This window comes from Lissotriton helveticus, chromosome 6, assembly GCF_964261635.1.
Source record: "Lissotriton helveticus chromosome 6, aLisHel1.1, whole genome shotgun sequence".
NCBI classification, from domain to species: domain Eukaryota; kingdom Metazoa; phylum Chordata; class Amphibia; order Caudata; family Salamandridae; genus Lissotriton; species Lissotriton helveticus.
This window is the reverse complement of record NC_136067.1, coordinates 1,263,911,184-1,263,936,426: the sequence shown is the minus strand read 5'-3', so window position 1 is coordinate 1,263,936,426 and position 25,243 is coordinate 1,263,911,184. Positions and strand designations below refer to the sequence as shown.

General features: G+C 43.4%; 1 protein-coding gene across 5 annotated transcripts in view; it reads right to left on the bottom strand.

Moving 5' to 3' along the window:
• ADGRG6 (adhesion G protein-coupled receptor G6) overlaps positions 1 to 22,583 on the bottom strand; it is a 634,122-nt gene extending 611,539 nt beyond the window's left edge. The window contains exon 1 of one of the 5 annotated variants that reach the window (XM_078648991.1): positions 22,137 to 22,583. In XM_078648991.1, the coding sequence (XP_078505117.1) occupies positions 22,137 to 22,138 (2 nt within the window). In that variant the 5' untranslated portion in view covers positions 22,139 to 22,583. Of the gene's footprint in view, positions 1 to 20,707; positions 20,772 to 22,136 lie in introns of those variants that run through there. The other 4 variants (XM_078648988.1, XM_078648990.1, XM_078648993.1 and 1 more) reach the window with 4 other exon arrangements.
• Positions 22,584 to 25,243: the final 2,660 nt, after the last annotated feature.

Here is a 25,243-nt window from a genome sequence, read left to right as displayed (position 1 = left end):
CATGGCATAGTCACTTTTGTCCAGCACCCGGGGAATGCTGCTACTGAGGTAGGGACTTATAATGGAACGCAGCCCCCCCACCACGAAAGCGCTGAGAAGGCAAAGCCCCTTGAAACTCCTGTTTATGGAAAAAGGATCTGTTCTTAGGCACAGGCTGAAAAGGTGTCAACATCTTCTTCTACTCCACAGACCGCTGCACCATCATGTTCAAATCATCCCCAAAGAGACGGAGACCCTCAAAAGGCAGCTTATGGACCAAGCCCTTCTGAGCAGCATCAAGACGCCAAGGTTTGGTGCAGAGAGACCTCTTACCAGCCACTGCTGCCCCGGCAGCCGAGGAGAAGGTTCACAAAGAATCATAAGTCACATCAGAGAGAAACGGCGCCCAGACCTCCATCTGCACCAAGACAGTAGTAGGGTCCCCTTGATCCTGTAAACAGTCAAACAGTTTCTCAAAATCCTTGAGAAGGACCTGTGAAGCATAGGCCGAATAAGTGTAAGCACGCATCCCAAAATGAGAAGCAGCATAAGAATGCTTGAAGGCGGATTACACCTTCTGCTCAACTGGGTCCACCAGGGAAGCCTCCTCCGAAGAGAAAGAGGAAGAAGAAGAAGAAGCCATGGAGGACTAAAGAGAATTGACTTTGGGAACCGGAGGGCACTGGGTGTCAAAGTCCGGCAGGCAATACCTCTTCCCCAGAAAGCGACGAATCCCCTGCTTGTCAACTTCAAGCCATTCCTTAGCCAGAATATCCTTTCGGACAGCATGAAATGGCAAGTCATCCACCACAGAGGAACTATATTGGGAATAAAACCCTTCATCAGATAAGGACTTAGGGTTAAAACCTAGCACCTCCTGAATATGGACCAACATGTCCAAAAAAAACCTTGCCCTGAACATACTTCCCCTTAGGGGAATTGTCCATGTACTCATCATCATCCTTAGACTGTTTAGCCGCAGGTTCGAGCAGTGCAGACTGGACAACAGAATTAATGAAATCCTGAAAATCTGCCCTGGAAATCTGCAAAACGTCATCCTCCTGCAACTCCTGGATATTATGCTGCTTGGACAAGGATTTTGCAGACACCGGAGAGGAAACCTCATCACTCATGGCCACAAGCAGAAAGAGCAAACCACACAGGAAGCCCAACTCACACCAGGAAGTGCCCAGCTGCTCCCATAAAATACTGCCCCCAATTAACCAAGTCCTGTGAAACACAAGACTTGGAAACCACAAAGGACAGCCCTGCAGTCTCTCCCGACAGCCACAGAACAAAGCACCATGGCCGCGGGAGCCGGACGCTGCTGGAAACCCCCAGCGAAGGAACGACCCAAGGCCAGAACACCAAGAAAGCTTCCGCCCCAGCCCAGCACATGGAAGGGAAATGCATACTCTCCAAGGAGCAAGTGTGCAGCTGACCGGAACACTGGTGCGGCCGGGTGCAGAAATTGCAGTAAAGAAACATTACGGACCAAAAAGTAAGTAAAAACTCACGGCACCGCATACACAGTCCGCCCAGCTCGGAACCGGCAACAGGCAACACGGAGCAATCAGCGTTCCGACTGCCGTTGGACAGCAAAAAAAAACAGGCAATGGTGGTGGGTGAGAGTGGCTTATATGATCTTTGCCTTTAAGTTTAAAGCGTTTTGATTGGCTGGTTGGAGGCAGGACTGGTTCACTATGTTAGGACTGGGACGAGGGGGACCCATGAGGGGGGAATGGACAAGTGAATATACCAACTACATGATAGATTAATCCACATACAGTTGGGACAAGGAGTATGACAAGAACTGATGCATTCTAAACATGCGAAATCCTGTGTGTTGAAATTAACTGAATAATTGTTCCCTGTTATTAGGCAGACGAGATCTAGATACAATGAACCTCCAGTTTTAATTTGCATGTCACATTGCAGAAATGACTGCTTTTAATCTTGATGCACTTTATTATTAGATAGCAACTAGTAATGATCAACAACATGTCACAGAAGTCTTAGAAATGGACAGTGGGTGTCACGTGATGAATCTTCAATGCTCTAAAACAACATAGAAATATGGCTGTGCTTACCATGACAAAGCCCGACAAAGGTTGAATTGTGTTGGTGTTTGTGCGCATATTTCTGTTATCTGTCTCCAGGGTGCATTTTATATTTAAAAAAGGTTAAAGTGAAGTTATGGTTAACTTTGGTTATAACACCATAAGGTATATTTAAAAAACATCTTTAACGTGCTCATGACCTCACCCTTGATGAGACAGGTGCAATTACAAATGCTATAAATAATCTTTCAAATTAGATTACATATTATGTTACCCATAACACTATGAAAGAGATGTCTATGTAGGTAGTATTACTTACTGGTTTATGTACCTATTATTTAATTGCATTGTGCTTTTAGGTGTTTCTATTTATTGGTATAAATCTTGCAAGGACATACGTATTATATTTCATGTACTAGTTATAGTTTGTTTGTCTGTTCTAAGAGTTGTGGATTACAGAGCCAAATCTAATTTGTGGATTTTTGTGGATTTTCAGTTTGACTTCATAACCATTTCTGGTTTTTTTTTTAATATTATAGTTTTGATCTAGCTTCTAGGTATACCCCGGAGTCTATGAAAGTATACCCTGGAGTGGCCCGTCGTTAAGGGCGGAGGGGCTCCACCCCACTACCTTTTTTTAAAGCATGCAGAGTGTCTGTCAGACTAAGCAAAGGTCAGCCTGACAGAAAATCATCATGTTCTAATCAGGCAGTCAGGAGCTGTAAAGAGATAAATACGTATGACCCTGACTGCCTGAACCAAACTTTGCTGGGAAGTCGAATTCATAAGGGAAGGTCCTCCTCTAATTGGCTGACCCTTGACAAGGACAGCCAATAAGCGTAGGATTTGGGTTCTTCCAGCAGTCTCATCCTCGAATGTACATTTTAGGAACCACTGAGGCTTGCCTCCCTCCTCCGATGTTACTGCTGCTGCTTTAAAATTATTATTTTTTTACTTTGTTGTGTGTATGTATGAGTGTGTGTGTATTTTTATGTCTTATGAATGTGTGTGTATGTGCTTGTGAATGATGGGTGTATGTGTAAGCGCTTGTGAATGAATGTATGTGCGTGAGTGTTCATATGAAAGGGAGAGTGTGAATATGTGTGCGCGCCCCACAGCTCAGGCAGATTACCAACCACCACTGACTATTTTATTTATTTATTTAATACGATTTTATATAGCGCGAACATTACTCGAAGGTGTCAGAGCGCTTTACAAAAGAACCAGTTGCGATACATAAGGACTTAGGATTACATGAGTTACATAAAGGATACAAACAGAAAAAAATGCAAATGTACAAGTTGTAAAGTCACTCAAGGAAGAGATACAAATGGATAAACTCTAAGAATCACATAGGAATGGTAGAGAGAACAAAGGTCTACTGCATATACTAGTGGTTAGAGTTATCTCTATATATATATATATATATATACAAATCATGGCCATACCTGAGTATACCCTATCCCGCTGAGCATGGCCTTTGGCAGTGCTTAGAGCAGAGGTCTTCAATCTGTGGGGCGCGACCCCCAGGGAGGTCGTGGAGCCCTGGGAAGGGGGTCGCAGATTCTGTCAGAGCATTTGTCTTAGTGGCTGCGGGCTGCTTGAGGGTGCTCGGGCGGAGGCCTAATTCACACCGAGGGGTGAAAAACATCAAAGCCTCATTAACAAGTAAAAGGTCTTTTAAAGACCTGTGAAGTACTCCGGTGTGGCTTTGTGTGTGTCCCTGAAGCTGTTTCAGGCAAAGTGCTCGGCCGGCCTCGCCTCCCCACTCGGGGGGTTGGTGGTGCCGCCAAGCGCTTTGCTAGGGCCGGTTTTCGGCCGATTTTGTTGCAGGGCCGATTTTGCAGCTATGCTGCAAAAACGGCCCTGTCACAAAATCGGCCTTCAGGGGCTCAAAACCGGCACCCACCCTTGCGGCGCACCGGGGGATTGCCCGGTGCCCGCTATGGCCAGTCCGGGCCTGGGGTTCACATACACGAGGGGGGGGACCTGGGGGGCAGGGGAGAGTGACTGGGGGAGGAGGCTGTAGCCCTTTGAGTTCAATGGGCATTGCGCGCCTGGAGCTGTGGGTCCCGCCAGTAAAGCACATGAAAGGTCCTCTCCCCTCCCTCCGACACGTCCAATAAATCATTGGTTCAAGTCCCAGGAACCCTCATACCTAGAGCCTGTGCGGGAGAAATGTGCCTGAGAGTCTGTTCTTCATGGTGAGATGTTGTTACAGCCGGCCGCCCCCCCCCCCCACCCCCAGTAGGGAGGCACAGAGATGCCCTCCCATGAGAGAGGAAGAAGGAAGAAGACGCAGAGAGATACAGACCCCCCCCCCCATGAGAGAGGCACAGAAAAGGTGGGTGGATGAATGATGGGTGGATGGATGGATGAAAGGGTGGATGGATGAAGGATGAATGTAGGGATGGAAGGATGAAAGGGTGGATGGATGTATGGATGGAAGGATGGACGGATGAAGGATGGATGGATGTAAGGATGAAAGGGTGGATGGATGAAGGATGGATGGATGTGTGAAAAGGTGGGTGGATGAATGATGAGTGGATGGATGGATGAAAGAGTGTATAGATGAAGGATGGATGGATGAAAGGGTGGGTGGATGAAGGATGTATGGATGGATGGAAGGATGAAAGGGTATATGGATGAAGGATGGATGTATGGATGGATAAAAGGTTGCATGGATGAATGATGGATGGATGGATGTGTGAAAAGGTGGCCTGGAGCTGTGGGTCCCGCCAGTAAAGCACATGAAAGGTCCTCTCCCCTCCCTCCGACACGTCCAATAAATCATTGGTTCAAGTCCCAGGAACCCTCATACCTAGAGCCTGTGCGGGAGAAATGTGCCTGAGAGTCTGTTCTTCATGGTGAGATGTTGTTACAGCCGGCCGCCCCCCCGCCCACCCCCAGTAGGGAGGCACAGAGATGCCCTCCCATGAGAGAGGAAGAAGGAAGAAGACGCAGAGAGATACAGACCCCCCCCCCCCATGAGAGAGGCACAGAAAGGGTGGGTGGATGAATGATGGGTGGATGGATGGATGAAAGGGTGGATGGATGAAGGATGAATGTAGGGATGGAAGGATGAAAGGGTGGATGGATGTATGGATGGAAGGATGGACGGATGAAGGATGGATGGATGTAAGGATGAAAGGGTGGATGGATGAAGGATGGATGGATGTGTGAAAAGGTGGGTGGATGAATGATGAGTGGATGGATGGATGAAAGAGTGTATAGATGAAGGATGGATGGATGAAAGGGTGGGTGGATGAAGGATGTATGGATGGATGGAAGGATGAAAGGGTATATGGATGAAGGATGGATGTATGGATGGATAAAAGGTTGCATGGATGAATGATGGATGGATGGATGTGTGAAAAGGTGGGTGGAGGAATGATGGGTGAATGGATGGATGAAAGGGTGGATGGATGAAGGATGTATGGATGGAAGGATGAAAGGGTGGACGGATAAGGATGGATGGATGAATGAAAGGATGGATGGATGAAGGATGTATGTATGGATGGAAGGATGAAAGGGTGGATGGATGAAGGATGGATGTACGGATGGATAAAAGGTTGCATGGATGAATGATGCATGGATGGATGTGTGAAAAGGTGGGGGGATGAATGATGGGTGGATGGGTGGATGGATGAAAGGGTGGGTGGATGAAGGATGGATGTATGGATGAAAGGGTGGATGGATGAAGGATGGATGTATGGATGGAAGGATGAAAGGATGAAAGGGTGGATGGATGAAGGATAGATGTATGGATGGATAAAAGGTTGCATGGATGAATGATGGATGTGTGAAAAGGTGGGTGGATGAATGATGGGTGGATGGGTGGGTGGATGGGTAAAGGATGGATGGATGGAAGGATGAAAGGGTGGATGGATAAAGGATGGATGGAAGGATGAAAGGGTGGATGGATGAAGGATGGATGGATGGATGTGTGAAAGTGTGGGTGGATGAATGATGGATGGATGGATGTGATGAGGTCTAACAGGCGCATTTATGGTTGTCGATAGTTGTTGATGATGAGGAGTACCAGTTTCTAGAAACTTTTGTCGGAATGGGGTCCTTACGCCTAAAAAGGTTTTACAAGGGGGTCTCCGCATCAAAAGTTTGAAGACCTCTGGCTTAGAGGGTTTGCATGTAAGGCCTAGCCAAAGCCCAGACTCTGCACCCAAACATCTGTGCCCAACTTGCCACAGGTAGCCAGTGCGCAGCAGAGATGTTGGTTGAAGGGCTATGCCTTTGTGGGAACGCTGCTTTTAATCATATTGTGGGTTTGACAGCACAGTCTAGCTGATGAACAGGCCTTGCAACCAACATTCTGCGGGCGGTCAACCCATGATACGCATGGCCTTCCACCGATTTACACCAAAGCAAGCAAAGGCTTCAGCCCCCGCCCCCCTCTCCCCCCGTGAGTAAAGTTCTACTTTCATGTCGTGTTTGGTGTAATTCCATTCAGGGGTTTCTCCCAATTGTGGAGAGCAAATGAGGCTATGGGAGTTAGAATGGAAAAAGTCCCTTTTTCTCCACCCCCTTTTTTGCCCCCCACTGGATGTGTATTAAAACTTGCCATGCCAAACCCAAAGTGAATGAACTTTTTAAAAAAGCTTTATGCAGATTAATTTAACTCTGCCAAATTTAAGAACACAAAAAATATTTTTCTGTGAAAACTTTGACGTACCCCTAACTACAGATTTACTATCTACAACTCTGTCATATATTTTATAAATGAGCACACACACGCACAAACACACACACGACATATGTGAAGTGCATCTGTGAAACGCAGATGGTCATGAAAAGATATTTATTTACCTTTTATGCTTTTAGTTCGATGGGACCTGACCATTATTCGTTCATCTGCCCCGCCATGCCCCCCCCCCCCCTAACGGATTGTGCGTTTAAAAAACTGCATTATTATGGGGAGCTTGTCCTGGCTCTATTTTGGAGCTAATCCACATGGGATAAGGCGAACTAGAGTCAGGCATTTGACTCAAGACAGGCTCAGGCCTTCCTTGTCTTACCCACCTCTGAATACTATAGTGAACATCTGAAGTGGACAAGCCAGTAAATTAAGAGGGGGAGTAAAGACAGCTCTCTGGCTAAGCTCAAACAGACAATCATAAGCCGAGCCATCAAAACATTTGGCTTGTAAATGATGCATCAAACATCATGTAGCTATTTTATAAAGACTCTTTCAAATTGAAAAATAGTTATCTTTTAGACTGTCTGTTTCATTGTACTAAATTCGAATACATTACTACATTGACATGTTTTAAAAGTAATAGTTTTTAAATATAAACTTTTTCCCACCCACATAACCCTGGCTACGCTGCCGTGAGTGAACAAAGTTTTGGCGCAACCTATATATCATCAACAATGTTAACATTAGCGGACCATCTATATTTTCGATTAATAATATATGAGTCGTGATTTTCTAAACTGCGTTTTCTGAACTGTATTTCTTTAAGGGTGCCAAAGAATTGATACCCAATCAACGTGTGGTACAGCAAAGTAAAGGGCCTTATGAAAGATCCCACAATTTGATCAAGTGGGAAGTCGATTTGAACCCACTTTCTCTGGTTACAGGCTGTACATTCAGACATTGGATGAAAATCCCCTTTCTTCTTTCTTTTATCACCAGTAGGTTATTTCATTACCTCAAGTAGTACACTATGGCCCAGATGTACAAAGCCATTTAGCATTTCTTAACTGTCCAAATTACTATTTCAGACCGTTAAGAAGTGCTAATAGGCCTTTTCAGATGTACAAAGGGCTAAAAACGGTCGCAATTTACATGGTAGAAATCACAAATTGCAATCTCGGAATCGCAAATAGGGATTAGCTATTTGCGATTCCTAAAGCAAATGTACAAAGCATTTCCTAAATGCTAATTGGGCATTTAGGAAATGCAATTATCGACTTCAAGTCGATGGTAACCAAGTGCAAAATAAATTATTTTATTACAAATACTTTTTTTTATTGTGACATGAAGCACGCATATGCCCCTAGGGCATATATGACTTTATATGTGCACTAGGATATTCGGGGGGCCTCCAGCGGTACTATTGGCTTTGCATTTCTTAAATTGCGATTTCCTATTATGAAATCGCAATTTGGGAAATGCAAACCATTTCCTATTTCTCCGACAGGCGGGAATGCAATGGCATTTCATATTTGCAATTCTCTAATAGCGATTCCTGATCTGTAGGAATCGCTATTAGAGAATCGCAAATTTTGTACATATCCTTTTGTATTTCTTAAATAGCAATTCCTACGGAGTCACTATTTATGCAATGAAACCGGAACCTTAGTACCTCTGGCCTTATGTTCAGTACATACAAGTACCTTATGTTAATTCAATGTGATGCAATATGGGCACAAAAAATCACCATGCCTTTCTTGAAAAATTTACAAAGTTATATATAGGGGAAGGCAGGAGACTATTCTGGTGATTTAGCAAGCACAGGTTAAAAAGGGAGCGGTTCAGTATCTCGACGACGTCAATTACATTGATTAGCAAAACAAAGAGGACTCTGACGTCCTGCAGGAATTTGCTCCAAATTACAGGTACTTAGTGACACACATGAGCAATTGCAGCTCAGCTCAGCTGCAGACACATGCAGCAGAAAAGGTTTTTTTTGCTTTTTGTGCGCTCAGCTGTCCGGTTTATCGTGTTTTTTTTAATTTAAAAACTGTATGGGGGTAGGGTGCAGCGCTTGGGATGCTTTTCCCAGCTGTTTCTTGTCTCCCAATAGGAAAGCCACAGCCTAACATTCAGTCTGAGCGAGGCCCGCCCATGCTTTGCTTGCCTGCCTCTGTGCAATATTTTTGCCTGTGAATGGGCAGAAGCGGGTACTTTAATAGAAAACCCCATTTGCCCTCTCTATTCCTATTACAATGTATTTGTCATAGCAGCACCTAAGTTACATCTATTGCTTATCACCAAAGAATGATGTCACGCCCTATGGCCTGGTCATTCCTTTGCTTGGTTTTCCTAAGAACCTTGACTGCCTTACAGGTGGTGAGGTGAAGTATTGGCAGGACGCAGGTATCACCACACCGGTAAATCTATTTCTAGGTGGACAACGTCCCTCCTTTGTCTTACTTAGGGAGCAGTTCATAATACACAGGGGACAGTTCCTGACACATGGTGTCCTCGTCTGTGACTTTTGGGTCAAATGGTACATTAATGATGATGAACCTGCAGCTTACTCTTGAGTCCAAGACTTATTTGTGATTGGTACTTGTAGGAGGCTAATCAGTTGGTTGTATAAAGCATTCCAATGACATAGACTCTAGAGCAACATTACTGCAGTCCTTGCGCAACACATGAGAGTTCAAAGGAGGGACAGCATTCCATGATCGGAAAAGGGTCCTAACAACTGTGTATCCACACACGATCTCGTCCAAAGTTAAGTTTAAATATATACAATTAAATGATCTACACAGAACCTACCTATCGCCTCAAACTTTTTCCTAACATGAGCGCTTCCTGTCCTCGCTGTGCTACAGATTCAGAAGACCTCCAGCCCATGTTATGGAACTGCCCTTCAATAGCGGCCCACTGGTCTGAAGCTTTGAGCAGGCTTATAGCTACTACTGCGGTAGCAGACTTAAATAGCTGGGAGGTCTACGTTTTGGGGCTATACAAAAAGGAAACAAAGATAGGGTAGCTGCCCACCTTTTTTGGATCTCACCTCACTGATTGACAAACAAGCAGTCACTATGAGGTAGAAGGCGTCCATACCTCTCACAGTATTGGCGTGGTGCCGAGTCAGAGGCCAAAAGCAACGCCTTCCACATGGCCGAAGTCATTGGAATGCTAAGGCCCCTGATCTCCAACAACTGGGGCAACATGTTGATAAATGTGAAAGAAGGACCCAAAGACAATACACTGATGCAGTAACAGGAGCGCTTATATCCTTTTGAGACCTCCAGCTTCTTATATTTCTTCATCCTGATGGGGACACCGGCCCAGATCTAATGTATTTAGTGACACATACCACTTACTAGATTTCTTGGCAGCTGGGCCCCGAATCTCACACACCTCTAACCCTAATCCACCATCTTTCTTACTAACTCTTACTTAGTTGTCGTAGTGACTAAGTCATCTCCCTGATAGAGCTAACAAATGATGTCTACCAACCTCAACCCTACCAATATTAGAATGGCTTGATGTAAAATGATTGGTCGCCCCTGCAGCATGTAATAAGGGGCCTCTGAGTACCCCATTTCTCACAGATATACATTAGCATTGGACTGAATGGGGGCCCCAAGAAGGTTTGGGGGCAGCTTGAAGGGTTGGGAGCCCCGCTGCTCTGCACCCCTGCAGAGGTCTTCTGCGTTACGCCCCTGCAATATTAGTCTGCCTCTCAGTATTGGTAAAGATAGTTTAATGTTGTTGTTTACTTTTATGCTGTTCATTGACTTATCCTTAATTGAGTACAGGCAGGAATATAATTTACGAAGAGTGACAGTCTTTTCTTCTAACATAAATCTACTTTGTAGTTAATGTGCATGATAACAGTTTTTGTTGTTAAGCCTATTTTATTAACAGAGAATGTGGTGAACCAGTGCTTCTAGTCATTGCAAAGTAGACTGCTTGATTGTTATTTATACAATTGTAATAAAGATGGTTTTAAAAAGTTTAATCTATGCCAAAATGTAAAATGTTTTGTGTACCATTTTCCCGTCGCCGGGGACTGGGGTTTAGCGGGCCTGAAGCCTTATTGGGTTGCTCCTGTAAAGAGAACAACCCCCAGCTGTACCTTTGAGAGCGAGGTCCCCCTTTTGACTCTTCGAGGGACCTGAGTGTGGTTTCTTTCTGTCGCTTCCCTCCTCCTTTGTAGCACAGAGCAGGAAGTTCTTGGAAGGGCTGGACCTGCCCGCGAGAATATGGGAGTCCTATTTAAATTTTCACCTCCATACAGTGATTCTCACCCACCTTTCCATCTCCAGGTGCACCCTCTGTTTCACCATGCCCCTGCAACAGCAACACCCTCTGTTTGTTGATGTTGCAGGGCATGACGAAACAATGCCATTCTCGACAGAAAGGCAGCACTGTCCGCAAGAAAAAATGGAAGGCGCTTCTACGCTCTGTCTAGTGCTAAACAGAGGTCACAATGACTGGCCACAGACAGAATGCAATGGTGCACCAAACTTTGGGATTGATTATGAGTTTGGCGGTGTGGGAGCGGGACGCCACACTGGCACATCGCTCCCAAACCACCAAACTCCACAGCCGGCCACCCGCAGACTCGTAATCAGCCCCTTAGTATCAAAGGAGCTGCCACAAATGATCAAAGCTCCCTTTGGGAGGATGGTGATTATCTATGACTCTGAAGCAAATACTCTAGATAGGAAAAAACCTTGATCTGGAAGGATTTATCCCTGAATTGAAGTAAGCACTTAGAAATGCAAGTGAGTGAGGCACCCAGAAGTGATGCTGAACTCAGAAGTAATGAGTGCATGGAGACATTGATAGCGGTCATCCACCCTAAATGAGTGAATATGATACAAAAAGTGATTAGCCACCAAGGGTGAAAAGGTAACTGCTAGATGTACAGGAAGCTAACTACGACCTCACAGAACAGATGCTTTAGGGCATAGGAAGTGGGTGTAGACTTGGCAGGTTGAATGTGGTGTGGAACCAGAAGTGGGCGTTAAATGGAGGTAATCAATGGATAGAGAATCCGAAAGCGGATATGCAGCCTGCAAGGAAGAATGAATGTAGTATCAAAGGTGGCCATTGAGCTTGAACAAATGGACGCTGAGAAGGTTGGAAGTGGATTCTAATTTGAAGGTGACAGAAGTGGACAACTAAATGGTAGGTGGTAAACAAAGGTCAAAAGTATTGAAGGTTCATGAGTAAGGTATAATACCGCTGAGAATAGCAACAGTAGATGTTCCGTCAATCACAAACAGTGTGCAGAGGATCCAAACATTGTCATCCAACTGGAAGGAGTGAATGGTAGGAGTCAACCAAAGGCCACCAATAATTAACAATTAGCTTGGAAGATGTAAGTTAGAGATCACTAGAAGATGATGACTACCATGTTGAAAGTCTATGTTTCCACAGCAGTTACACATTAAGTTTCATGCTGCTGATTTTCAGCAATTATCCTTGGAGACGGGTGCAAGGGCTTTGAGTTAATTTGCTTGTAAATTGAACCTTAGCATTCAATCTGTGGTCTTTATTCTTCCTTAGCTTGTGTGGTCTGAATTATTACCACGCAGGCGAGAAAGTGGAAGGGGGTGGCACCACCACTGAGACGACAGCTGTCAAGCATACAGTCAACCTTGAAGCTGGGGAACTGGGCTCGAGTCTCAGCAGGGATGTTCAACTTCTTGTGATTCTGAGCAATTCCTTTAATCTCCCTGTGCCTAACCAAAATGAATGAGTCCGTTTGTAAGGCAACTGATGCTCATGTATAGCGCTCTGATACCTTCAGGTCGAGTTCGCGCTAAATAAAACTAAAAAGAAACAGGCTCAAGAATTCCCTAATCCTCCCATTAACCACAAGGTAGAGGAGTTGGCCTAACGGCTAAGGCGCTCGACCTCGGACCTGGGGATCTGGGTTCGAGTCTCGGTAACGACGCCAAAAACCTCCTGTGATTCTGGCCAAATCACTTAGGGGCACATGCATCATTCTTACATTTTGCATTTCTTAATTTGCGAAAATTACCGAATCGCAAATTAAGAATTGCAAAATGCTATGCATCATTTTTTTCGGTATTTATTTGTGATTTGGTAAAAATCGCAATTTTTACCGAATCGCAAATAAATACCGAATTCCTAACTGCTTTTTCGCAATTCCCATTGATTCCTACGGGCCGAAAGGCCCATAGGAGTCAATGGGAAGGCATTTACGAATTCGCAATTTGTTGATGGATTCCAAGGGTGCAGGGGGGGTCCAAAGGACCCCCCCCTGCACCCCTGAAATGTATTTGAAAGTGCATGTTTCAAACACACATGTCCTAAGGACATGTGTGTCTGTAACATGACAGTGTAAAAAATGCATTTTTTTACATTTTGAAAGATTTTCGCAAATTAACACGAGGGTCAACCTCGTGTTAATTTGCACTTCCAATTTCAAAATTCGCATTTTTTTTAAATTGATGCATTGCATTTAAGGAATCGCACAAATGCGATTCCTTAAATGCATTTGCATTTTTTAGAAATGCAAAAAAATGCGAATGTTGAAAAAGTGTTTGATGCATCCCAAAAACGTATTTAGGAAGTGCAAACGGCCGAATTTACCGATTTGCACCGTTTGCACTTCCTAAATAGGTTGATGCATGTGCCCTTTAATCTCCCCGTGCCTAAAAATGAAAGTGTGTGTCCTCATGTAAAACGTAACTTGTGCTATGTAAAGCGCTCTGATACCTGATTCGGTTCGGGTCTAGTTCGCGCTATATAAAACTCTACAAAAAAAAAGTAGTGCTTTGTCTGCCTGAATAGCTTTTACTTTCACAACATTGACTTTGATGGACTATGGTTTCAGTACTTTTGTAATATGCTGCAGTCTTTGAAACATCAGTTAGGTGAATCTTCAGTTTTGTGTGGAGAATCTTCATTCATCTGACTCGCGTGAGTATTTTGTGGATCAGTTCACAACAGCAACAAACATCTTCAAACAAATGAGGGTGAAAGGAAACCATTTAATTAACAGAGACACATTTCAAAGCACTCTGCCATCACAAGTTTCTATCGTGATTCGAACTATATTATTGTTTTTATTCATAGTATTAATGTATTCATACAATTATATATGAGGTGTTTCAGTTTGATAATTGCTTTGTTGCTTTGTTTACTGTCAAAACAGTGCAGTAAGTGTTCAGCTGCCACAGGACTCTGTGTGCAGCAGTGGGATTGCAGATGTTTCACTCCCAGCACATGGCCTCTGGTGAATACATCACCACCTCCTCATCAGACCACCTCCGATCGCAGAATAAGCATAAATAAGGAATACAGGCGTGAGAACGAAGGAAGGTTTCAGGGTCTCCCCATATCAAATTTTAAAAAACAAAATAGACAGACAAGGAAAAAACAGACAAGGAAAAAAGATGAAGACAGCAACATGGAGGCGAAGAGTCACGAAAAACGGTAACTTCATTTGTGGGTAGCGGTCTGAACCTGTGGCCGCACACCCTGCTCCCATTTACTGTGGTTACACCTGTTCTCTTCCTCAAACCAATAGAAGAGATCATGAGCAGGAGGGGCACTAAAAAAAGAAAAAACAAGCAGTAGCAAAGTCAATAGGTCTGGGTTTAATGTGCTAATGCTGGCAGCCTCAGCATGTCAGACCGAGACATGCATGAGGGAGCCAGCAGGAATGGACAGAGAAGGCTAAAGTTGTAAACAAGTCCCTCATGTCGTGCAATTTAAGCAACTGAGTACAGACAGAAGGATACAACAAAACAGCCAATAATAGCATTAAGAAATAGATGAATACTCCACAGGGCCGAGCTAAGGTATGATTAATAAAGACTCACTGCAATGGTTGATTTAGCGTATGGTGGAAAGGCAGAGGCTCAAAGGGGCAGACCCAAAGCCCACTCCTCATATATTGTTAGCAACATATTTGTTTGAAAGCTGCACTACCAAACCCCTGATCTAAAAACGACACAGTGTTGGGTGCAGCGAAGAAAACTAGAGACACAGTTGATGTTGAGGTCACAGACGGAAACCACATGTACATTTTAAAAGTCGAATACCAATATAAAAAAAAGATAAGTAATGGAAAAATTATTTGTTTAAAAGCCCAAAGTCAATAAAAGGGACTCTTGGGGTAAAAAGAAAGAGTGTTATTCATGGTGTCAGAGGCATTGTTGTTCATGAAATATAGCCCTAATGCAAGCACGTAACATTGTCCCCTTCTGCTTTTGGATAGCAAATAACATTCATTCACTCATATTTATGTTGATTTGAAATTTCTAAAAAAAAAAAAACATTTAGAAATAAAATATGTTCTTTTCCTACTGACTGGTTAGAATTTTAATTTAAAAAAGTAACCGCGCAATTAAGAATACATTCGTCCATAGGATTGAACACATTAAAATTGTCAAAAAATTTACTAGAAAACGTACATAGACGCACTTGGTCAAGCTGTTGGCACTTTAACCACAAATGTTCAAGTGATTCTTTCAGTATAACAGAGGCTAGGCTGCATAGTCAATTGTCACAGTACACATGTGGCCGAGTTCCACCAACCTTTAACACTGAAAGGACACAGGAATCGAATTTGCATTAGTTTATGTAATTCATATGACGTTTGAATATTTCATACTGATCAAGGTTGGAGTTCCTCAAATAAAAGCGAGTATAATCACAGTAGACCTCACAATTACTCAATGGCCAAAAGTCAGCTGTTCTTGTAAATCAATTAAAGTTCTCACTGGTTCATCATTTAAACATTCATGATTGGGTGCACTGATCGCCTGCACCCTGGTGAAGGGGTGCTGGAATAATTTTCAGAGTGGGAGTGCTGCCATTAATGTTACATCTCTGAACTCATAAGGACTGTGAAAACTCCAAGTGCCACACAAAAAAACAAATAAAGCTTTGGTATTAAGCCTAAAGACATTGGTGGTTTCTCACAGGGCCTGTCAAAATATTCACTTCACTCACCCGCCATTTTCATGTGTCACCAAGAGCCACTGTCATTTGTGCATCATCAGGCAAAGTGTGTTGATTTATATTGATCCTATTAAAATGTGCTTAATTTTTGCTTTCCTAATTGCTGGTGTGTTATTAAATATGGGTATAGCTCATATAAAGGCATTTAAATGTTGTTGTGTTTTAGAAAAGAACCGACATCCTACAGCCTTGCCTGTCACACGTCCTGTACCCCAGCAACATTGTCACCTATATCACTTTTACAAAACCCCTCTCTCTTTGTACTCAGAGAAATAAAAGTAAATTCCAGTTTCCAAATTATCACCAACTTGTCAGATGACAAAGCCTGACATTTGACCTCTCCTGTGTCACGGAATGTGCAGCAAACGTGACAAGATAAACAAAAACATGAAAAGTATTGCTCATTCACCTTCTGAACTCCAGCGTGGTTATTTTTGGGGCGTCCCAGCACCCTCCTCACCTTTACTTCCAACGCCCATGCCCTGGTGCCACTGTACCTGCTGCTCTAACGATAGCTACGCCCCATACGAAGAAGCCCTGGAGCACATGTAAACAAGAATATAAAACCAAGTCATTCCCCATGAGGGTCTGAACTTGGAATAAACGATGCACTGCTCTGAAAACCTACACAGGAAGACTGGGGCCGGCGTCTGCGCTGAAAGCTCAGCTGCTGACGCGCTGCTTTTGTTAGAGCGGTACAAAAATGAAACACGCTGTTCCTCGTGCGGAAGGCGGAGACGTCGCACGCGCAGGCACTCTGGGTACGTACGAAGCGAGAGCCGTCTAGCACGCGCAGCGTCATTGCCTCAGCCTGGCGAGGCCCGCGCGCCTAAACAGAATTGTCCCCGGGGTTTCTTGTGGAGGGCTCGTCCATTTATCCAGAGCAAAAGGGTGGGAAGAAAGTGATCCTTTGGGAAAGTGAAAACAAGGAAATACTTTTTTCAGCGTCGAGGAGTAACATATGGGCACTCTACTATCGGCTGCACGGGGAATGGAAAAAGCAATACATATAACAATACAATACAATCTTTGAGTTTTGTGCAGGGTTATGTTAAGGATTTGAGGGACCCCGGGCCCGACATACTTTGGGGGCACCTCTACGCAGCAAGTTTTTAATTTTATTACCCATTTCCGGATAACTCGGGCCCTCGGGATGCCAAATCATGCTAAATTATATGTTGAACTTTAACAGGGTCACACAAAAAGTGTTCAAATATGTCTGACCCAGGACTGCAAACCTCATTAAGATGGCATTGCACTGTTAGAAACCATGTAAATCAAAGATTGTATTGTAGTAGTATATAGAGTAGAGATGCAGAGGTAGTGATGGGCAGAGAAGGGGAGAGGTTTAGATCGAAAAATAGAAATAGAGGTCAAAGAGAGAAACTTAACTTTCCCATGGTCCCCTTGGAAGGTGAAAGCTTGGGCAATTGCCCACTTTGCCCCTTGCCATAAAGCAATTCTGAACATGTGACCTTTTCTTGTGAGAAGCTATCTTGGACACTCAGAAAACAAGGATAGGCTAAGGTTGGCCAGTACCGATGTCTGGAACAGCCATCGTTCATACTGTGGAAGAGGTGTGGCGCCGCGGCCAGGGCGACTGACGCTGTAATCTGGGGACCACGATTCGATCCCCGGCTCCGGCGGCAGGTCAGCCCAGCACCATGTGACTCTGGGCAATAGCTCGCTTAATCTTCCCGACGGCCCCCCAGCGCCTAGAGACCCTTACGGGTGATTGTGCGCTTTACAAATGTGGACTTTACTTTACTTTACTTTGTAAGAAACCTTAACTGACATTCTACTCAGACATGTTTAGGAATGTACTGCTATATCCCTTTCCTGCCACTTCACAGCACTTTGGAACTGTGGAAATAGAAAACTAGGAGGTGGTGGAACAACACCAGAAAGGGATGAGGAGACTGCATAAAGCGAGAAAGCCGCCGAGGGACCCTTCAAAGCGCAATGAGACTGGAGTGAGTGTAAAGAGTAATCATAACACCAGTGCCTAAAATGTGTAGGGAATGGGAGAAACGTAAAAAGGAGGGTTCCAACCAGTAGGCAGCGAGACGTAGAGAAGTAAAAAGCGCTGCTGTAAACTGTTTCAAAAGACTACACAAGGGGTCAGGTCTGGAATTATAAATCTGGACACTGGGAGAAGAACATAGGAGAAGATTGTAGATAATTTGAGAAATCTTGGATTATTGCCTCACCAGTATCAGACTACTATCTTTTTGCAGATTAAAACAAATGGGCCCAAACTTAGAAGGTCTATTGAACCAGTGTTTATATCATTGCACAGATTTAACCCTTCGTGCTCTGTTTCTAGTTAAATGCTTTTATTTATAACTTCTACACGTGACGAAACAACATCATAACCGACTCAAGTTAGGCTCCACCTCTCAAGAGTCTTGTCCCCCCTCCCGCTCAACAATGGATAGTAAATAGCATATTATACTCAGCAAGCCTGGGAAAAAAATAAGATATGTAAATATATATATATATATATATATATATATATATATGTCATGGTATCAGATCTACTGTTAGGAAAACGTCAACTGTCTATTTTTAGCATCGAAATAAGACATCCAAATGAGGTTTCAGTTACTCCTCTAAAAACAACAATTGCACCATATTCCGTGGGGACTGTAACCCTAAAGAAGGAAAGGTCATCGTAGATATTACACACACAAACACTCTGAAACCTACTTTCTTGCATTCATCCAGTTTATTAAACTAAAACTAACCATTTACTCTTTTAAGTTACTTATCTTCTTACATTACAGCTTTCCTATTAAGTATATGGTATCTGTTACAAAAACAAGCATAGGTCTATTTTCTAGTTCCAAATTTGCTTATTTCATGCATTGAGTAAAAAAGGTCAGTTCAGAAATTGAACACAATTGTCATTTACTTATTCTCTTCTCACTCAAAAATCTGTTTCTGTAATTCGTCCTTTCTCCCTCCACTTCAATCCCACCTGTTAGAACTGCACTGATTGGTGATCTTTGCCATACTTTCTTATGCTATGTCTGGACCTTCCTGGTGTAAGTCTAGATATAAATGTAAGAAATGCACATAAAAATGTTTGTAAATACTCTAAAAGTTACACCAAAATGTGGTGTGCACGACATATACACCAAATGTAACTTTCTACTCCTTTTACACAACTTAAGAACACTTGAGTTAGATATGCATGTGGGCAAGCTGCACTTGTTATTTTACTGACTCACAACTATTCTTTGATCACTGTGATTGTGGTGTTACTTATGCATGCATAATTTACTCCTTTATACTGGTGTAAGTCATTATTAAGTCTGAAAGGCTCCTTTCTAAATGAAGCTTCGAGAATGTACTATATACAATAATCTTAGATTGTGTTGTTCTGACTTTGAAAAATCCATTTAGTTAGTAAAGAGTGAAGTGCACAATTGTGTGATTTTCTTAGCTGTAATACTCAAAGTACGGCCTGAGGGCCGCATGCGGCCCTGCTGTTCTTCATATGTGGCCCCCTGGTCAACAGCAGCACTGTGCTGCTGCTTACTTGATTAAGCACTATTATTTAAAAAAGTTAAATTAACAGAAAAGTATTTGTATAAAAGTCAATTAAAGGACTGGAAGTGATTAGGGTAACCTGCACCTCTTAACTTTAGGATCACCTTCCTTTTTAAAAACATCTTGCAGCAACATTTTGAAATGATGCTAAAGTCTCTTCAGAATTCCAAAAGTGTGGTTAATTAACATGCAGAACCATTTCACCATAGTACATCAGATTATCAGTGCATTAGAAAGTATTTTTTTTTAAAGAGATAGTTTTCAACATGAATTTATAAGCATTCATTTGTTCCCCCACCATGACAACAATGCCAATAGTGAACTAAGATGCAAATCGGTTGTAATCTGCTCTCTTTGACAACCGCGGCCCGTGCAGGTAAGAGCGGTGGGGCCGAGCTAGGGAGGGATTCGACAGACAACCACAAGGGGATATTAAATAATTAATTTTCCCTCGTCGTCGTCTGTCAAAATCCGCCCTCACCCGGCCCCACCGTTTTTACCTGCACAGGCCGCAGCTGCTCTTTGGATGCCCTGGGTTCCTATTATACATGAAGAATATTATAGTTTATTAAATAAAACACAGGAGTTTTTGTACAGCGCACATCCTGAATTCATGTATTTAGCGGGCCTCTGATACATGACAATGAAGAAAAATTTTGGGGAAACTGACATAAAGAAATTGCCTAGGATCACACAATTTGGTTAAGTGGGGAAGCCGGGATTAATCCCATGTTTTCTGGTTTCACTAGATGTATATGCTTCACTTCCCAACACCCACCTTACTGCCAATCGCCCATGCTCCCGACCTCTAACCCGACCCCCTCCCTCCTCCCCCCCCTCCCCCACCACACTGCCACCACCCTGCTGGTATCAATATGGCCCTTGGTCACATCACAGACCAAACTCTTTGGCCCCTGAGAAAATATTTGAGAGTACCCATGTCCTGGTGCATCAAGGGTCATATGTAAACACTCTTATGGGTTGTTTTTATATTGGTGAAGAGTGACATTGTCTGAAGCAAAACTCGACCCCAACTCGATGGCACGAAATGTTCCGAGCAGCTGTTTTCTTCTAATTAAATTATTGAGAACACTTAAGTGAATTCTCCTTTTTTTTCCGGATATGTGTGTTTCGTAGTGAATGTCAGCTTGCTCTTAATAAATCAGCTTTCCTAACCAGAAACTGTGTTTTTAAATATTTTATTTGGAAATTTCCTTCAGGCATGCCCTGGATAAATTAAAAATAATACAAACACCCCATAAGAAGATTGTTCTGTTTTTCTTCAGCAGGGGCCCCGCCGAGCCGTTCCAAGAATAATTCTACCTTCAGCCACCCTGTCCAAAAACCAATATTTGGTCTGGATCCGTCCGTCCCGGTGCGCAGACAGATGCCCCGAGCGCGCGTTTCTCCTGAGGTGTTTAATTGGCGGCCCCAGAGCCGGATGGCGCAGCACAAGTCATACCTGTTCTGCGCCGAGCAAGAAACGCGTCTTGGTCGCTGCTTTAAGCCACAGAATGTGTTCAACGCTCTCCTGCCCCCAGCAGTGCACCAGCTGTGACCTTAGTCTGCCTGTTGTCACGCTTTGAGTAAAAAACACCCCACAAGTGCCCTATGCTATGTATAAAGACGGAACCTAGCAGAGGCAGGGTGACATATGCGCAGACTGACAGATAAATGGGCAGAGAGAGATATATCCAGACTGAGGCACACGCACAATGAAGGAAAGGGCATAACAAGGATTGATAAAGACAGATAAACGCGTAAACCGACTGACATGGATAGAGGTGACCGTCTGACTGACATACAATCAGGCAAAAAACGTATAGACAGACGCACAGCGCACACGCATTGCTGCAAAAACATATGTGATATGTGTAAAACAGAACCATGGGCAGAGAGACAGATCGAGGAGCGAATAGATAGATAGATAGATAGATAGATAGATAGATAGATAGATAGATAGATAGATAGATAGATAGATAGATAGATAGATAGATAGATAGATAGATAGATAGATAGATAGATAGATAGATAGATAGATAGATAGATAGATAGATAGATAGATAGATAGATAGATAGATAGATAGATAGATCTACAAATAGACAACAGACAGAAAACAAACACAGAAAACAAACACATACAAAGACAGAAATGCACACAAATAGGCAGATACATGGATGAAAAGGCACCAGTTAGATAGATGCACTGATAAGCAGTTAGCTATACAAATAGGCAACAGACAGACAGCAAACACATACGAAGACAGAAATCCACAAAAATAACAGGCAGATACATGGATGCAAAGTAGATAGATATATAGATAGATATATAGATAGATAGATAGATAGATAGATAGATAGATAGATAGATAGATAGATAGATAGATAGATAGATAGTAGATAGATAGATAGATAGATAGATAGATAGATAGATAGATAGATAGATAGAGCCCTGATAGGCATGTAGCTATACAAATAGACAACAGACTGAAAACAAACACATACAAAGACAGAAATACACACAAATAACAAACAGTCAGATCTATGGATGCACAGGCCCCAAGCAGTCGGGAAGATAGATAGACAGGCAGACATGCTGACTGGTAGGCAGGCATAAGTTAAGAAGGCAGGCAGGCAGACATGCAGAGAGACGGATGGGGGAGCAGCTAGATAGGTAAGCAGATGGAGGGACGGATAGATAGATCTACAGAACTTACACGTATCTATGTAAAATCTGCAGATCTTTTCATATCAATCCAAGTTTGCATCAGTGCATCTGACTCTCTTCGAAGGAAGAGTCCTTTGTGGCCGTTTCCGCAGTCCTGCACAGCAGTCAGGGCTCGCTCTCAGCATGAATGGAGAAACGAAAAGTAGTGAAAGTTGTAACTTACATGCTGCTGCTGTGCTATGTGTCAGCCAACCAGATGTGGAGGGTCATTCTCCGACCCCTCTTCAGCGGGCGGAGAAGGGAACAGTCCGGCAGGGGTCCTCTATCGATAGAGATCAATAGCCCCGGGGTTGTTTGAAATCCTACACCCCCCACGAAAACCAGCAGCGCCTCCCGATCGGCACTTTTCGGAGCCCCGTCCACACAGCTGGTCTGCCCCCGCACATGAGCAGATGCCTGGATCCGCCCCCCTCCTCCTCAGACGAGAGGCCGCTCTCTCGCCTCCTTTCGAAAGTGTGACACGGGGTCTGCGGGTTCCTCCGGGGAAGCACTTTGCCCAGAGCACGAAAGCATGCACATGATATGTTACTTGCCTGTGTCTGCCCTGCCCTCCGCCCCCGCCCAGGCAGGAACGTGGGCCCGCCCACCTGCAGCTCGGTGCTCCCTGCATAAGCGCGAGATCGGCACAGCAAGTGTGGGTAACGAGGCGCATCACACACAATAATATCAGGAAGCATGCGAAACACACACAGCAACACAGTACTATGCACATATGTAGCTAGCTAACGTGTGTACATTATACAGAGCCCAGCGTTTCGTGACTCAGCACACAGCACGTCAGGACAGGTGTGCTGTTTGTTAACAAGCCCAACAATACCCGAAGTTATTACTCATAAAAAATTAAATCACTTTTAAGGTGTAACCTGCAGGCTGATCCCAGCAGCTGCCACATAACTCACCAATTGCCTGATTTAAATTTCGGTGGAGGGGTTACTACTGCATCTCAACGGTGACCGATATCACGTCTTCCAGGGCTTTAAGTGGGATGACAACACTGGGGGGGGGTAAAAATCTGTGCTTAGCATAGTGTGCCGCATGACTTGTATTTTGCTATTTCTGTCAATGCATCCAGATATATGATAAAACAAGTTACAGCATACCTACAAGTCAGGACTATTGGCTTTGCCAGTGGTTGTTAGTTGCATAAGCTAATTAAGCAGCAACTATGGCTTGTATATAATATTGAAAAAGCTTCCACTTAAAGCCCTGGTGACACCACGACAATGTTGCTGCATCTGAGTTTCAAAAAGACAAAGAAAATCCAGAGAGAAAATGACTCTTTAAAGGATTTCTCTTCCCCTCACCTGGCAAGACGTCATACCGTAACTTCTCCACTAGTGAGAAGTGAGCAGTGTGGGCAGGTGCACATCAATGTGCCGGAAGTCTGAAAAAAATTGACTGACTGTACCAGGACACATAACAGAGCCCGATAGAGACCCGTTACGAGGGCCCCTTTAAAAAACTGCCGGTGCTCAGCATCGGTGAGACCCGGCCCAATTAAAGCCCTGCCGTCTTCCGAAATATAATTCTCATAGGATATAATGGGATTTATATTTCTCTGGACTGGATACCCGTCGTGGTTGTGATGGAGTGACCCATCCGCCAAGATCTAAATCAGGCTTAAGTTGTTAGGCTTTCAGTTTATACAGATGTCAACATACAGAGGCAGCGAATATATATGTACAATGAAATTACTTTCATTAAAATATTATTTCTTGTTCGACACAAGGAGGAGTATCATGCTGAATAGCTTTTAAAGAAAACTGTGTTAACTGGTCACTTCCCACTCCTGAAGCTTTTTGTCCTGATGATGACCCTTTAAACAACTTTGGGTTGAAACATCGTCGACGCTTCCAACATGGCCTAAATCTCAGAGGACACTATTGTTTGATTGTACACTGTGTTGATTGTTGTATATATATTTTCCTCTGCCATTGTGTTTTTGATTTTCTGAATGTTATGTGTTGTTTTATGTTTTGTAGGAGTGTAATTGTTTTAGTGTTTTTTGCTTCTCATTAACATTATTTATACTATGTACATGGTTACTCACGGTAGTATGTTCTTATCAGGCCTTTTCCTTATTTTTTCTTTGTTCTTGTGAATTATACTTATGGGTATCTAACTACACAGTGTATGGGTATTGCTCAAGAGCCACTGTTTGGATAATAACTTCAAGACCATAGCCAGGATTCACAGTACATGGACCATTCTGAAATCCCTTTTGGGCTAACTTCGTCTGAGCAAACATACATTTTTTGCCTTGATTTTTCTTTTGTTGCAGAATTTCATATATAGGCTTTGATTGCCAACAAATCACATTCTGCTGTATGTGCGAGCTAACCTCAGGAAGCAACCCAAGGACAAACTGGGACACAAAATTACTCAAGTTTCCCTGCTAGAGATTTTTAACCACACTATACTGACAGCAAACCTGCATGAATCACTCATAAAAGGCATGCACTGACTCTTTAGATTCTTGGGTAGTTCGCAAGATTTGCAACCAATCAACTTTCTTCTGGGGAACCTTAGATTTCAAAAGTTAATCACCTGAGTATACTTTTCCATCTCTACAATGGAGGGAGCATATGTTTGGGCATCCCTTGGCGGTTCTACACTTGACCCCTGCACTGACACTTTACACTCAACCCACAAGTCATTCGGAACAACAATGTTGATGAAGGTATTCAGATCCTCCCACAGCACCTTTGAAGTTTACACAAATCTTTCAACCAGTAGTGTGTTCCACAAATCAGGGTTGTCTCTCAATTTTGGAAATTGATTTGTCATGAGAAAAGAGCACCATGACTCCAAGGCACATGCACATATGTTCCCCCAAGTACATCTTTCAAAGGATAGGTTCTAACCTCTGAGTCACTTTTGCGAGCCTCACCCTCTCACCATTCATCTACACTATCCTTCCTCTTCTTCTTTACCTTTTTAGCCCACAGTTCTTTGATCTTTCGAGTGTCGCCCCATTTCTGAATGCTCCCAACCAATTCCCTCAAGTGTTATTTTAACGATGTTGTCTGCATATTGGCAAGGGTCTGCTCATTTATGAACATTCTAATTTTGTCTGCAGGGTTTGACTTTTGGACATCTGCTGATATTCCCTTGTAAAACTTAATAAGCCTCACATGCAGGCCTAGCAGTATCTCTAAATAGAAAAAAGGTTCTTCATTGTTACATTGCTAATATAAATTCTGCCTTCAGTGTCTCTTGTAGGATTTCCTCAAACTCTTTCACAATATCCAACACCCTCGTTGGGGGGGT